General features: G+C 38.6%; 2 protein-coding genes across 5 annotated transcripts in view; one reads left to right on the top strand and one right to left on the bottom strand.

Annotated features, from left to right (window-relative positions):
• Positions 1–1,394, top strand: part of CEP95 (centrosomal protein 95) — a 59,353-nt gene extending 57,959 nt beyond the window's left edge. For all 4 annotated transcript variants that reach the window (XM_082678025.1, XM_082678024.1, XM_082678026.1 and 1 more), the window contains 3 exons: positions 274–420; positions 708–779; positions 1,068–1,394. In XM_082678025.1, coding sequence (XP_082534151.1) covers positions 274–420; positions 708–779; positions 1,068–1,244 — 396 coding nt within the window. In that variant the 3' untranslated portion in view covers positions 1,245–1,394. The remainder of the gene's footprint in view (positions 1–273; positions 421–707; positions 780–1,067) is intronic.
• Positions 1,395–7,406: 6,012 nt separating this feature from the next.
• Positions 7,407–16,491, bottom strand: part of SMURF2 (SMAD specific E3 ubiquitin protein ligase 2) — a 40,825-nt gene continuing 31,740 nt past the window's right edge. The window contains exons 14-17 of the mRNA XM_082679231.1: positions 14,859–14,979; positions 12,376–12,577; positions 11,040–11,115; positions 7,407–10,699 (exon numbers count right to left, since the gene is read on the bottom strand). Of these exons, the coding sequence (XP_082535357.1) occupies positions 10,600–10,699; positions 11,040–11,115; positions 12,376–12,577; positions 14,859–14,979 (499 nt within the window). The 3' untranslated portion in view covers positions 7,407–10,599. The remainder of the gene's footprint in view (positions 10,700–11,039; positions 11,116–12,375; positions 12,578–14,858; positions 14,980–16,491) is intronic.

Here is a 16,491-nt window from a genome sequence, read left to right as displayed (position 1 = left end):
AGTGGCTGCTAATGGTTATGGGGTTTCTTTTTGGAGTGAAGAAAATGTTCTGCATTTAGCGGTGATGGTTGCACAACTCTGAATATAGTAAAATCTACTGATTTATACATCTTACAAGGGTGAATTTTATAGTATGTGAATTATATCTCAATAAAGCTGTTACTTTATACTGATTGTAGTTCACATAGATTTTTTACATACCTCTAGTTGGGCAGAATTTTATTCCTCCATGAAAATTCACCGTAACTATCTTTCTGACTAAATAACTGGCAGATATTTAAGAAACTGTTTGAAGAAGGTTTACAGATTCAAAAGCAAAGATTACGAGACCTAAGAAACTATGCCAAAGAAAAGCGAGATGAACAAAAGAGACAGCACCAAAATGAACTGGACTCAATGGAGAACTACTATAAAGACCAGGTGGGTTCACCGCTACTAGTTTACATTCTGATGTGCTTAATCCTGACTGCCCGGTGTCAGACATCAGCTTAGTCTGCTGAACAAGTAAGCCTCCACATATTAATCTGGAACTTGTCACTATACAGGTTGGACTGACTGAAATTTAAGGTAAAATAAGCTAGTGCTTGACCACAGTACAGAATATTGCCCTATTTCCATTAAAATAAGATTTTAAGCCTATGAACATAAGAATTGTTACATTTAGACTACAGACAAATATAAGGTTTTTTTCTCTTCCCTGTAAACAGTTTTCATTCCTGGCAGAAGCCATATCACAGGAACGTCAAGAGCTCAAAGCCAGAGAGAAATCCCAGGCCCAGGTAATCATTAACAAGATAGAAATCATTTATTTACATTTTTAAGAAATGGAAAACAACTGTACTACACTTTTTAAGGGGAATGGAGAGGATACTAATAAGATCGATCTACGATTTAAAACATGTATTCTGTGATTTTAACTTTACCTGTTCAGGTCTCTGTAAGAGCTGCTGAGAAATTATTAAAATTACTGCAGAAGCTTGATGAGCAGGAAGGTGGAGAGGGAATAAAAATACATGAGGGCCTGGATCAATGTTGTGAATAGCAGGATGACATGAATTCTCTTTTAGATGTTGTATAAGGTGAAGAGGGAACTGAGATCTAAGATGGAGAAGGAAATTCAACAGCTGCAGTACATGATAACACAGAACGACGATGATGCTTTCTTCCGGGAATTGGAAGCTGAGCGCTTCAAATCTCGGCTTCATCTGGCTTCCTTTCAGTACAGTAAAAATCCCTTCCTATGAGGCCAGACTTCCTAGGTGTGGACTTTACTGGCTCAATTCTAGCTCTACCCTGGTAAACAATCTAACCCAGAAGAATCATTTCTAAATAACTTATCTATATACTAATACTTTTTATGAAATAACTAACTTTGAAAATAAAAATTTTCTTAAAGTTTATTGCTTTGAATTTATGACCTAAAACTTTAAAAGAGGTGCACAAAAGCAACTGAGCAGCCAGCTTCTGAAGCCTATTGCTGTAGGTGAACAAAAACAGTAAAAAAAAAAAAAAATAGCACTTGAGGACCCCAAAAAAAGATCTCTAAATCAGAAAAGAGCTGAAGTGTGGGCTTGTCATTAGAGGTGGGACTTATTTAGGGTTAAACCTTAAAGATAGGATGGTTAAGTGTGTGTAGCTTTTTCACATGGAGGCTAGAAGATGAGAATTTATGCATTATGGCGTCTATCAATCAGTTGGGAGGGGTGACAGGTATAAAAGGCCCTTGGTGCTCAAAAGAGCACTAGTGATTGCAGGTGGGAAGGCGGCATAATGGACTTGAAGTGGGCAAGAGTACACCCTATTTCTAGTATGGGGGCAGATGAGGAAGAAGAAAAACCCACTCAAGGGTGGTGTCCTTCCTGGAGAGGAGGGCTTCAGTGAAGGCCAGGAGCTGGAGGGAGGCTTCAGAGCAATTGAGCATATGGGGAGTTACTGATCAAAGCCAGAGAATGGCAGAGGGCACCAGAAAAGGATTGGAATGGAGAAGAGAGGCTCCCATTAGGGCATATAGGAATAACATATATGAAAAATAATAGAGGCCAAGAGGCATGATGGGGTGGGATCTGATTATCCTGCAGAAAAGAGTAGGCAGCTGTATCCAGTGCTGTGGTCCCAAGTGCTGCCCTTTTGGAATGGCAGCTGACAATGTAGGGCCTGTAGGCAGGTAGGGGCTTCCTGAGTTAAAGACTTGGAAGATGGCCAAATTTGGAGCATCATGAAGGAAAGACATGCAGATAGCTGCAATATATATATAGTGACAAGTCAATCAGTGCAGGTGAATGGACAGGATGGGGGAAATGCACAAGAGCTAGAACATAAGTTCTAAAAATGTTAGAGAAAAATGATAAAGAACTTCTAGATAGAAAGATATACACACTAGGGACTTCCCTGGTGGCACAGTGGTTAAGAATCCGCCTGCCAGTGCAGGGTACACGGGTTCGATCCCTGGTCCAGGAAGATCCCAGAAGATCCCATGTGCTGCAGAGCAACTAAGCCCGTATGCTGCAACTACTGAGCCTGCACTCTAGAGCCCACGAACCACAACTACTGAAGCCAGTGCACCTAGAGCCCATGCTCCACCACAAGAGAAGCCACTGCAATGAGAAGCCCATGCACTGCAACAAAGAGTAGCCCCTGCTCGCCGCAACTAGAGAAAGCCCACGTGCAGCATCGAAGACCCAACGCAGCCAAAAATAAATTTAAAAAAAAAATACAGTATATCCTTGGGTAAAATGAGCAAGTCTTTAAAAAGCTATGGTATGAATGGGTATCATATATATAATGCAGTATAACTGGCTCTGTGGCACAATGGATAGCGCACTGGACTTCTAGCTGGCCTTGTGTGGTTATAATGCAGTATAATCAATACAATGTAGAAAAGGTCTGGAAGAACAGTCCCCAAATGTAATAGTAGTTGTGACTTTGGTAGATTATATAAACTTTCACTCTGCTTAATATACTATTTGAATTTGTTATAAAAGCATCATTACACCTATTTTTTTTTTTAATGTTTTAGGAGGACTCTTCTGCTAGCTCTTTACCAAACTAATTAACTGGGACTAACCAAAAAGAAGAAAAAGTGAGGGAATTTACCAGGAAAGGGATGGGACTGCCAAGCAAAGGTCATTCTTCATAGGAGAGGAAACAAAAATAAAAGATGCCAATGCATTTTTGAAAAATAGAAAACAAATGAAGTGGTAACTAACTCAGCAAGTGGAGGGGTGTTGCTAGCCAAGTACCAGTGGAGAGAGGATTGTGTGTGAATCCAGTTTGCCCAGAAGAAGCCAGGAAAAGCACATCATAGTCATGCATTTGAAAAGTTATTTAGAACTATAACTTAACTATAACTGTATAGAGTGGGGGTGGAGGTGTTACAGAATGAGGTGGTTGGTGTGAGAACTAAATCTTTAAATATCCCCCACCCCACCCCCAAAAAAAAACAGATTCTAAAATTAATGAAGTACGCTATTAACCATATCATTTAGAAATGCGGAAATACCAGAAGAGCTGACAGAAAGTTTAGGAATAGTAGCTTCTGGAAAGCAAGACTAGGGATGAGGGGAAAGGGTGATGAAGAGTCACCCTCCCCCAGTTTTAATGATATAATATATAAACTTACAGTTTTATATATCAATGATTTGATAAGTGTACATGAAATGATTCAAGTTTAGTTAACATCTGTTACCTCACACAGATTTTTTTTTAACTTGTAATGAGAACTATGTGTTTTTTTTAAACTATGTATGTCTAGTTGTATATATGCATTACTATATCAGGTGGGGCACTGGAGAAATTACCTGCCTGTCCTATAAAATGTAAGAAGGAAAAGAGAACCTGTGTTGAGGTAAGGCAGGAGAATAGAGCCTTTAGTGAGGGAACTAAGGGTGTAGGGGAAATTTATTCGCAATGGAAAGAGGCATCACATTGAAAAATGGTTAGGGGGAGTCTGCAATGGGAGAAAGAGACAGGCAGGGCAGACAGAAGATGATGTCATTAAGAGAAATGGTATAAAGAAGGAATCCAAAATTGGGGTTTAAGCTGCATCTTATAGAGTAATCTATTAGATCCCAAATCCAGACATGCTGAAAACATGTTTTATCTGGCATTTCAAGCCATTTGAACCATTACCCAGAATTTGACTGATGTGACCAGTTTCTTATGTTAAAAAAAACATTAAATTTGAACTGCGTTTAAAACTTTGCTCCCTGAAGAACAAAGCTGGAGGGATGAGGCTCCCTGAGTTCAAACTATATTACAAAGCTATAGTACTCAAAACAGCATGGTATTGGCAAAAGGACCCAAATTAATGGGACAGAACAGAGAGCCCAAAATAAACCCACGAATATATAATCAATTAATGACAAGTGAGCCAAGAATATACAACAGGGAAAGGACAGACTCTTAATAAATACTGTTGGGAAAACTGAACAGCCATATGCAAAAGAATGATGCTGGACCACTGTCTTAACCGTACACAAATAATTAACTCAGAATGGATTAAGACTTTAAGACCTGGAACCATAAAACTCCTAGAAGAAAAAAGGTGGTAAGCTCACTGACATCAGTCCTGGCAATGATTCTCTTTGGATTCGACACCAAAAGCAAAAATCAACAAGTGGGACTACATCAAACCGAAAAGCTTCTGCACAGCAAAGCAAACCATCAACAAAATGAAAAGGCAACCACTGAATGGGGGGAAATATTTGCAAATCAGACATCTGATAAGGGATTCATATCCAAAATACATAAAGCACATATACAACTGAACAGCAAAACAATCTAATTATAAAATGGGCAGAGGAACCGAATAGATGTTTTTCCAAAGAAGATATACTGAGGGTCAACAGGTACATGAAAAGGTGCTCAACAACACTAATCATGAGGGAAATGCAAAACAAAACCACATATCAAAATCCCAATGAGAGATCATCTCATAACTGTTTGGCTGGCTGTTACCAAAAAGAAGTGTTGACAAATATGTAGAGAAAAGGGAACCCTGGTGCACTGCTGGTGGGAATATAAATTGGTGCAGCCACTGTGGAGATTCCTCAAGAAATTAAACAGACCTAACATATGACTCAGCAATTTCACTTCTGGGTATTTATCTGAAGAAAATGAAACACTGACTGGAAAAGCTGTCTGCACCCCCATGTTCACTGAAGCATTATATACAATAGCCAAGATACAGAAACAACCTAAAAGTCCACGGATGAATGAATGGATAAAGAAAATGTGTATGTACACACAATGAAATATTCAGCTATTTTTTTTTAAAAAAAGGAAATCTTGTCATTTGCAACACAATTGACCTTGAGGGCATTATGCTAAGTAAAATAAGACAAACACCATATGATCTCACTTATATGTGGAATTTAAAACAACAAAAACAAACCCTCCCACGCCCCAAAACCAAGCTCATAGATACAGAGAACAGACTGGTGGTTGTCAGAGATGGGGAATGGGCAAAATGGGTGAAGGGAGGCCAAAAGGTATAAACTTTCAATTATAAAATAGGTCATAGGGATGTAATGTACAGCATGGTGAGTATAGCTAACAATGTATTGCATATTTGAAAGTTGCTAAGACAGATCTTAAAAGTTCTCATCACAAGGAAAAGACAATTTTATGACTGTGTGGTGATGGATGTTAGACTAAATTGTGATCATTTCACAAATATCAAATCATTATCGTGTATACCTGGAATTTATATAATGTGGTATGTCAGTCGTACCTCAGTTAAAAAGCAAAACTTTGTCCTTCTGGTGTCGATGGTTCTCCACCTTCTTGCCATGCCAGCATCGTCTTTGGGAGGAGTGAGTGGTCTCAAAGGTTGAGTGTGATGTGCTCTCCATCTTTACTTTCCTGGGCTGAAAATCAAAAGACTTCATAAACACTTAAGTCAGCAGGAGGAAAATCTTGGATGGATCGCTTACCCACCCCAGGCTGCTACAGTTGCCTCTCCACCTCCTTTGCTTACAAAACACTGTAAGAGAGAAGTGGGGTTTACAGCTCAGACTATTTTGATAACCTGGATCAAACCAGCCCAAATATCCACAAAAGGTATGCTAGGATCTGAGATGTCATGGGGAAAGGGGGATGGGGGAACAAACCAGCTGTTTTAAAAACCAAGTCTGGGATGTGAAGCCTTGCTTAGGTGAGGTATTTAATCCTGTGCTCCCGTCATGACCAACGTCTTTGCTGTACACAAACTGAGTTCTGAGTACCTCAGTTTGCACTTCAGCGTCTACCGAGATACGCTAGAAGCACTAGTTTGGAAGTTCAGTTTTTTAACAACCATCCAAAGCTAATCCCTAAAGCTAGTACAGAGCCGGACACATAGTAGGAGCACAGCAGATATTTGCTGAGTGGACAAAGAACAAGTCACATTTAGGGCACATACCTTTTAATGAAATATAACTTTAAAAAATCTGATCTGTCTAGTTTTCTAAGAATGTTAACATAGAGACTTAACCCTTTTTCTGTATAATTACCTCAGTTCTGCTATGCATATACTACAATAAGCACTTGGGATATAAAGTACAAATAAATGCAGTGGGTGCAAAGGTTAACCTTCATTATAATGAAAGGACAAATCTTTCAGGTCACCACAGAGCAGAAAAATGTCACATATTGCTCAAACTTTTGGGTAATTTATAGGTGATAATACTAAATCTTTAATGTACTAAAAATTTATAAATTTTAGATCACAACCAATTGTAAACTGGCAATGGGAGGCAAAGCAAAAAACTACATTGCAAAAGGATGTAAAAAATGGACCCCATGCCTACTTTTGGAACTTTAATACACCACTGCTTCCACTGCATCTCCCAGACATTCCTTTCTGTATGGCCTATGCTGTGGAGAGACTTACATGGACTATTCTTGATGAAAAAACATCGTATCCAGTTCTTTTTCCACCCACATATTTAGCTGGACTTTAATCCACTATATTTATAGAATTGTGAATCATGACCCAAGAAGTCATGGCTTCTTGGAAAAATATAACTGACTTCTGCATTTCATTTTGAGGATTCTACTGCTCAACACCAAGGTAGCAAATGAGGCCCCAGTCATAGCTCTGCCCTCCAGAGCCTGTGACAGTTGTTACAGGCCATTGCCCACCAAGAGCCACTGCCAACCTAAGGATATGCCACGGCAGGAGAAAACAAGCACCTTCCCTGCTCAACCTGGAGACAGAAAGGGGGTCCTGAGCCCTCTGAGGCTCTACCATGTGACAAAGGCATCAACTAAGGAAGGCCCATGAATCTTAAACTTCACATTTTATGGCTCGTATGCTGTCACTCTTCATAGACCCAAATTTCTTCAAAACAATTCATTATAAACTCAATATTTTTTAAAAACTTTGATGCTGTGACAGTGCAAACAGCATTCATTTTATTGCTCAACTTCGGCATGGGCACATACATAGTTAATTCTTAAAAACCATTTATACAGATGTTATTGATAAAGCTCATGTAACAACTGAGTGAAAATACAAAGAATATCAAAGCTAAAACACTCTGTAATAAATACAATGAAAATGATAAAACTTTGTTTTTAAAGTCAGTTTGAGAGAAGGAAGAATATTACATTAAGTGAACTAATTACATCTAGAAACAAACCAACTCAGCATTTGGTACAATCATCATCCTAATGTAAGTACATTAAATACTACAAATGGCACCCATTGACTGTGCTGCAGGCTAAAGACAGAAGCAGAAGGAGCTGCTCTATCAAACTGTAAAGATGTCTGGAACAATCTCTTAACTCCCATCAATGCAATCAGCTCGATGCACCAGAAGTTCAAGCAGACTTAGTGTTGTAAAATAAAGCAAATTACCTTGTATTTAAAAGAAAGGAAACTTGTGCTCTGGAGTGTAATTACAAGGAAAAAATAAAAGACTTGGTAAAAACAAAACCCATTCAGGGCAACAAACTATGTGCAAAACAAAATGTACACTATACACAGCACTATTTAAAAACTCTTTACACCAAAGAAGTAAGACCCTCAGAAACAAAACTCACCTCTGTATTGCATATGAGCTCTACAAAGTAACCATTGTTCATAAGTATTCATGATAGAAAGGCAATGTATGGAAACATGATATCACAAATCTGAAATAAAACTAGAGGAAGGATTAGAAAAAACCCAGCTGAGAGGGACATGTGGAAATAAATATTCACATTACACATGAGGTGCAAGTCCAAGGTTCAATGATACATTGGCACGTTTTGTTTGCTTAGCACCTATTTGGAAGTGATCAGGTAACATAACTTTGAAAATGAAATCTAAATCATCCTGTTCTTATAAATTATGTTGGTGATACCACAGACTGTAAGGGAGGGTAATTTATTTCTTTTAAAGCTCTATTAAGTCATTATTATAAAATTAAGAAGGCACTCAAAAAGCGATGGTATTTGCCTGCTCTGTATTGTACATTAGTATGAGAGTAGCATTTCATTAGTACTGCATCCGTCAGTTATGATTTCTCTAAAGTGTTCATCATGTACTTACTATTACTGAAAGATTATAACAGGCACCGTTACACTGCGCTAGTGCTTTCATATATGAGAGAGATGGACCTGCAACCAATAAGGTACTATCGTGAAAGCTGAAAACTACTGATGATCAAACAGTATGTTTTAAGATGTTCTTCGGTACTACTAAGAATGCAGTAGGAAAACAAAGTGGGAAGAAAAAGGTCAGCATAAGCACATCGCCACTACACAGTTATGACTGTAACCAGCTTGTATGGCTGTCAAATTTGGCTGAATGAAATAAATTTAAATACTTAGAAACGACAGGAGTAGTTCTCAACTTTTTTTAAGCAGCAAATTTTCCACCTCTTTTATTCTACCCATCCCCCCACCCCTCCTAGCCCCCATGAAAGATTACGTGGAATTCCAATGTATATAAAAGAGAAAACTCGGAGCTGCTCTGGGTAAAGAGGGGTGGGGAGTTGGAGGCCCCTGCTCAAGTACCAGCTATGTTTCTTCTCCGTCTCTCTTTGTCCCTCCTCTCTTAACCATTACTTCTGAGGCACCTCTGAGGAGCCCCTTGGCTCCAAGAACACAGACTGAAAACCAATCCATCAAACGAAAGAACACAAGGGGCTTATTCACTTGATAATTAAGCTGCAAAATTTAAACAAAGCTATCTCATCAAAATTGCTATTCTTGATTTCACAACAATGTAAAAGAAAAAAAAATAGTGCAGATTTCTGATATTTGAATTTAAAAATCCACCCATGATTTCAGATTTTTCCAATCTCTCACTCCAAAACTGTGGTTGCCTTCTGGGTCATGCAACATGCCACACACCTTGAAAGCTAAATATGGATATTTCAAAATCAAATGCTGATCTTCAACACCAAGCGAACTGGGATTCCCTTACCTCCAAAATCACTCTTCAGACGAAAAGTACTGTCTGCGATAGAGTCAGAATCGCTTGTTAGTAATCACGTCCCTGCCCCACCACCCCACTTCATTTTAGGTAAAAGCAGGGTTTTCTAAGCTTGCTAAATAATCTTTAGAGCAAAATTTTTCCTTTTCGTAATTTTATCTGATTAAAATATGAGCAGCTAAACAGAGATTCAGGATGGTTTACTTGATAGAAACTTACCATAATTAAAACGTAATATAAGTTAGGTGCACTTGTCACAGGAGACTTTGGTTTACAGAAATAGTATATATATATATCAAAGATAAGCTGACCCAATAAAAGAATGAAAATCCGATCCCATCCACATGATCTGAGTAGCTATAAAAATGCAGTATTTCCATTTAAGATGCAAAGTAAATGCAAAATACCCGATCATATTCATTCAAGATAAAAAATTAAGATTTTTTTAAAGTCTCTTAAAAACAGGGAGCCCCTGAATGCATCTTATTGTAGCAAATAAGCTACTAAGTTCAGACTAAATGGTTGCATTAAGAATTTGACAACCAAAATTATACAGCTGTATTCCATGGAATTCATGCTTGAAAAATATAAAAAGAGACTCAGGCTAGGTTGAAACATATAATGCTTTTAAAATATAATGCTTTGCTATAGAAAAATGTAATTAAACATGTAAATGGCTTAACTTTTTTAAGATTCTTTTATAGCCAATTGTTTACAAAGTTAGAATAATTCAAAATAATTTTATTTTTTTTTTTTTACAAAGAGCAAGTACAGGAGCTGTTCAAAATCATGTATTCAACCAAAATGAAATGTGACTTGTACCGACTGCTGAAGTTGTCTTGATGTTTGATAGAGTTGAAATCTGTGAAGCGATTTGAATAGATTACCTTTTATAAAAATAGTAGTAGTCTTTAAGTGTAGAATACTGCCTAACTCTGGAAATGTAGGAAAAGTCAGCATTCTTTAGGTTCAAGATATTAATTTTAAATAGCAGCTGAATGTGGCCTCATGGCAAAGCATAAAGACCTTTTTTTCCTTGAAAAGGAATTTCAGAATTGTCCTTTCCCCTCACAGTATCCTAAAATTTTTTTTAAAAAGGGGGGTGCATTTTCCTGTATGTCAGCGTTCCTTGAAACTGCTGAAAGGAGGCTGTCAGTCAGGGTATAAATAGAGTCCTGGGTAAATCCTTGAAGTTGTCATTCCACAGCAAATCCACATGTTTCTTCAATGGCTGTTAGCAGCTTTTCATATAACTTTTCATAGCTTTCATAGGGCGGAATGTCTATTCGATTGAAGCTGTAATTAAGCAAATCAGATTTTACACAGTTCATTCAAAACAGGTCAACTGAACTGACCTAGCAAGTGTATACTAATTCGTTTACCCTAATACAGCCACATTACTCTTTGTGTCACATAGAAAATGACAAGAAAAAGGTTATATTTCTCTCAAGTAGAGATTATTGCTTTCGGGTTTTCCTATCAATTTCTGGATAATCTTAATTCACTTAAAAGGAATGATAAGCAACTCTTTTAAGGGTCCATTTAGTAATAAGAACAACAAACGAAATGTCAAATCTGTTTGGAACTAACAGCTACATACATGGAATGAGGGAAAAAAGCTACAGAAATAACTTACCAAGTGTGGGCTTTTGGCAGGTTGTTAGTGCAGGCATCAATCTGGTGTATGGTAAAGAGTCGTGGGCCTGCAGCACCTGCAAAGGAAGCAAATGAGGGTCAGACCACTGTGGGTGCACGTATTAGTCTCCAGAATCTCAGGATAAAACTGGTATGTAAACCACAGGGTCGAGGGAGAGGAGGGTACTAGTGAGTCCATATAAGCTGCCAAAGAGCAGAGGAAAACAGTCTGGGTTTTAAAAGCCGGAATTGACCTTGGATAAGGCTGGATTCCTTAATCTGCTAGCATTTCAATTTGAGGAAAAGTTCAGGACTGAAATCCTTTGCCAACTTCTATCTTCTACAGAAAATCAGTGTCCCCAAAAAAGAAGTAAATGGGCAAATCCAAGATCCAATACATATATACACATTCAAAAAGATGACAACCTAATGCAACTTTAAGTTTCACAACTCAAACTTCACTGAGAGCAAAAGATTAGCAGTCTATAGAATAAATTTCAGGTAACATAAGGCACCCCATACAAAAGTTTGTAGATACAACTTCACTTTATTCATCTGGGTAGTCTGATAATGATGAGTTCTCCAAATAGGGAATGCAAGCATGACTAAAGTATGCTTTCCCAATGGATTTTTGATATATGGACTGTGGGCAACACTGTTGAATTATGTACCAGTCTTGCTTCGTACACCCTCAGTCATCACCAGTAGCAGCAGTTGTGAAAATAAAGAGCTTCAGAGGTAAAGGAAGCAACTGCCACCCAGAGAGGCAACCACGATCATAAGCAATACACCAACTCCTCCCAAAATTAAACAGCTATTCCATGGACAACAATTCTTAAAAATGGAATATGGCTGTAAAATGGTCTGATGCCATGCATTAATTAAAGTGCTCTGACCAAACAAATGACTTCCACGACTCATGCTGCCTCTTTCTGTTAAAAGAATAAAAAAGTAGGGGGGAGAGGCATCCCAAGTGGGTAAATGTTTGCCAGGTTGAGATGTGAACATGGAAGCAGACAGACTTCCCCTACAGGAATGTGCAACAGAATTTAAAAGCAAGGAGACCAGAAAAGAAAAGGCAGAGCATCGACACATATGGTCTCTAACATGCGGCACTCACTACAATCACAGAGAACCCAGCAGAACGTGCTCTTGGGAGGGAACAAAGGAAAGGAAAGAGAAGAAGGTATCAAGACATGAGAGTTACAGATAAGAACTAGAGTGAAAAGAGAATCTGTATGTAAGCACATGTTTGTACACCATCTATGTACACCAAATATTGACCCCCTGCCCCCAATTATTAGATGCCACATCGTCTGTCCCTCTGGCTTTCTTACCTTGTAAAGCTTTGAAGCCCTGCAGAGGCACACGGGATGAGCCTGTCACAAACTGAAGTAACCGTGCTCGTCGTTCTTCATCAAAAAACTCCACAGCCTTCCAAAACCACTTGACAACATTGCTGTCTGGTGTACAGTGTTTTAACCGGGTGTTTACCTTCCAGTCATTAACATCTATCTTTCCAAGTCCACAAATAATGAGCTGTTAAAATATTGCACAAATAATGAGCCAATGGAAACCCAACCTAAGCCAAAAATTCCTTAAAATAGAACTTTAGATTTGCAGAGTTGGCTTTCATATGGTGTTCTTAATTGAGGGTAGACATGAGAACCATCTGGAAAGTTTTTCAAAATATATACACTAGGTCCTATGCTCAGAGATTTTAATTCTGTGAATCTGAGTGAATTAGGATCCGTATTTTTTAAAAAGTTCCATGAGTACCTAGTCACTGCAGGTTCCCTACCCAGGATCTGAGAACCACCACTGTGATGGACATAAGATGAAAAGTTCCATAACTTCACAGAATTCTAAAAAAATTTTTAATGGACAGAAACTAGACTCAGAGTAAATACAGTTTATATGTGCCTTCCTTAAGACTTGCATCTATTATTCGGGTTTCAACACTTATTAGCTTTGGGATTCTGGGCAGTTCAGTTCACTTCCCTTGGCCACAGTCTCCTCTGCTATAATATGGCAGTAACATCTGTTTCGTTACATCCTGCGAAAGCAACCAACACTGCACAGGAACTCAAGAAGTTGTGTTGAATAAGTGATACAATCTGCTTAAAGTTGGACCGAAGTATGAAATATATGAATGCATTGATAATAGAGCTCTGCTTGGCATCCTGATGCAGGCTCAGTATAGACGAGGTATATCAAAATCACTTTGATATTATTAATACTCACCTTCCTAGGGTCCAAGACTGACTCATCCTACTGATGTGTTTATAACACTCAATTATGATAGTGTGTAGTGTAAAACATAATGTAACCTGCAAATCCTATATTTCATAATTAACCTAGTCTAACACTAAAATAAATTATATACATATACTTTTGTAAAAAGCCTAACTTCATTAGCAGTACAAAGTATATAACAAACCCTAACGTTACTGAATAAAACCTGCAACAAAGCTTCTGTAGCGTCTGAAAAAATGACTGGCCACTGCCACACTAACAGGTAGTAGGTGTCCGAGCAGGGTTACAGAAGCACCCATGACCACAGACGATACCTCCCTTAATTCTTTTCTTTAGAGGAGTGGTAGTTTTAAAGCCAAATTCCTTATTCATTGTATGAACAGATAAAAATGCATCGTATTTCAACTTTACTGCCATTCCTGCTATGTTTTCTTCCTCCTTCTGACTACTTCCTTCTGGTCATTTCACTACAGAACAGTCCAATCAAAAAAGGAATGGGGATGGTAGTAAGTCAAGCCAATCTTTTTAGACTTGTTTGCTAACAGGTCTGTTAACAGATTTAGTTAGAAAGGATGCTGAAGTTAATGAATAAAATCATGTTTTAAATTATGTATCGACTTTAAATATTTATGCTATCCCTAGCCACTAATTAAATTTGGAACCTCAGGTAGAATAAAACCTCATTGTTTTTTCAAAGTAGTTCAGTAGAAACTGAGATGTATTTGTTAAAGGTCTTAATTATAACACCAACCCTATGGTGCTTTAAGGACTAGTTTTAGAATAAAAAATGGTAACTGTTTATTATAGTTACTATTAGTAACGAATGTTTCCAAGGAGACTGAGGTTGTTGAGACAGAGTTTAACCTAAGTGTTTCAATTATTTCCTCTACGTTTTTGTCTATCAACTGCTTTCTTTTTTTTTTTTTTTTTTGCGGTACGCGGGCCTCTCACTGTTGTGGCCTCTCCCGTCACGGAGCACAGGCTCCGGCCGTGCAGGCTCAGCGGCCATGGCTCATGGGTCCAGCCGCTCCGTGGCATGTGGGATCTTCCCCAACCGGGGCACGAACCCACGCCCCCTGCATCGACAGGCGGACTCTCAACCACTGCACCACCAGGGAAGCCCCTCAACTGCTTTCTTACAAAGCTTAATGTAAATCCAATTAAGCCTAGGCTTTTATTCCAAATAAATGTCAATATGGTGGAGACCAATTAATAAAGTTTTATTTAACTAAATCAATACCCACTTAACTAGGGAATAGAAAACAACACTGGAAGAACGTACACAGAAGACACAAAATCTATTAAACGCATGAATGGAAAATATGGAAAAATAAATTAAGAATAGTCACAATATAAGAGAGACTGGTTACTTGTAAAATTTCCAAAACATGAAAGGCTTTTCCAAAAGCAGGAAAGACTTTTCCTGTGAATTAGAATTCTCACAGCATCACATCATAAAACTTCAAAAGCACCAGAAATACAGCTTTCCTCTAAAACTAAGTAACAGAAAATTCCCAAACTTTCTTTGTTATACTAGATGATGTCATGACATTAATACACTGACCTCTAACTCCTTCTCATCAAATGTCTTCAGCAGATGCTGTGGAATTACTTCATTAAATCCTTTCTGCAGGGCCAGGAATTGTGCCTCAATTCCTCGTAAAAATCTCCAGTTCACATAGAGTCTGGAAACATCGGACAGGGGTTTCATATGATCAAATATATTCAGGTTTGGTAATTATTATGAATCTCTAGTACTTTAGCAACGTTGCACTTTACAAGCATCTAGCATTAAGAATTTAGTCTAAAATCTAAAAGAATCTCAGGTTACTGAAGGTATAGATGGATCCTGAGCTGTGAGGCAGTTCACCATAAATTAAAAAGCGGTAACCTTCCACCAACAAAAGCAGCATCAATACAGCAACTCTTCACATCAGAAAAAGTCCTATTAAACTGGAAGTTGGCTAGAGAGTAGATGAGTCTGAAGTTAAAATGAGAATGAAATGTCTTTCTCAAGTTCTGGCATGCACGCTGATAACCAGAAAAACCCATTCAACCAAAAATGACTATTTTTCTGGTTTCACTTGAAAATATAATCTGAATGTGTAGGGTGTTTTCTTTATATTTTGTGGGTTGTATATGGGGGAAGAAGAGGTAAAGAGAATCCCCATATCCAAAATGAGAAGAAACAGTAAAAGCCAATAGCAAGCACTTTTTGACTAAATACTCATTTTTCCCTATAAGCTTTAAAAGCCCTGGAAGATGTAATTTTAGCAACAAATGTACACTAAACTACATCTCTTGTGTAGCTCTACTTACGCCTTTGATTTGGACTTACAATTTATACATGAATTGTTTTTTATTTTAATCTATCTTCCCAGGAAAACCTCTCCATCTCACAAATCTCAGAACTACTCATACTCCCAATTCGCCAGTATTTCCTTTTCTAAACTTGGAGAAATAGTTCTCTACTTTAAGAAATAAGTTACTTAATATTAATGATATCCTTTGGGGGACCTCATTTTTTGTTTGTTTGTTTAAGGGGACAGCAAAACTACACACCTGTAAAAAGGTTTTCTTTGTCATTTTAAAAATTTCAAAACTATTTTTGTAAACTCTTTATTTATTTATTTTTGGCTGTGTTGGGTCTTCTTTGCTGTGCGCAGGCTTTCTCTAGCTATGGCGAGCAGGGGCTACTCTTCATTGCAGTGCGCAGGCTTCTCATTGCAGTGGCTTCTCTTGCTGCGGAGCACGGGCTCTAGGCACATGGGCTTCAGTAGTTGCAGCATGCGGGCTCAGTAGTTGCGGCTCATGGGTTCTAGAGTGCAGGCTCAGTAGTTGTGGCACGTGGGCTTAGTTGCTCCGTGGCATGTGGGATCTTCCCAGACCAGGGCTTGAACCCATGTCCCCTGCATTGGCAGGCGGATTCTTAACCACTGCACCACCAGGAAAGTCCCTCAAAACTGTATTTGGTGGGCTTCCCTGGTGGCGCAGTGGTTGAGAGTCCGCCTGCCGATGCAGGGGTCACAGGTTCGTGCCCCGGTCCGGGAAGATCCCACATGCCACGGAGCAGCTGGGCCCGTGAGCCATGGCCGCTGAGCCGGTGCGTCCGGAGCCTGTGCTCTGCAACGGGAGAGGCCACAACAGTGAGGGGCCCGCGTACCGCAAAAAAAAAAAAAAAAAGTATTTGGTAAGGG

Source organism: Grampus griseus (genome assembly GCF_964374135.1).
Source record: "Grampus griseus genome assembly, chromosome: 20".
In the NCBI taxonomy this organism is placed as follows: domain Eukaryota; kingdom Metazoa; phylum Chordata; class Mammalia; order Artiodactyla; family Delphinidae; genus Grampus; species Grampus griseus.
Note: the sequence above shows the minus strand (reverse complement) of the source record. Positions and strands in the feature narration are given on the sequence as shown.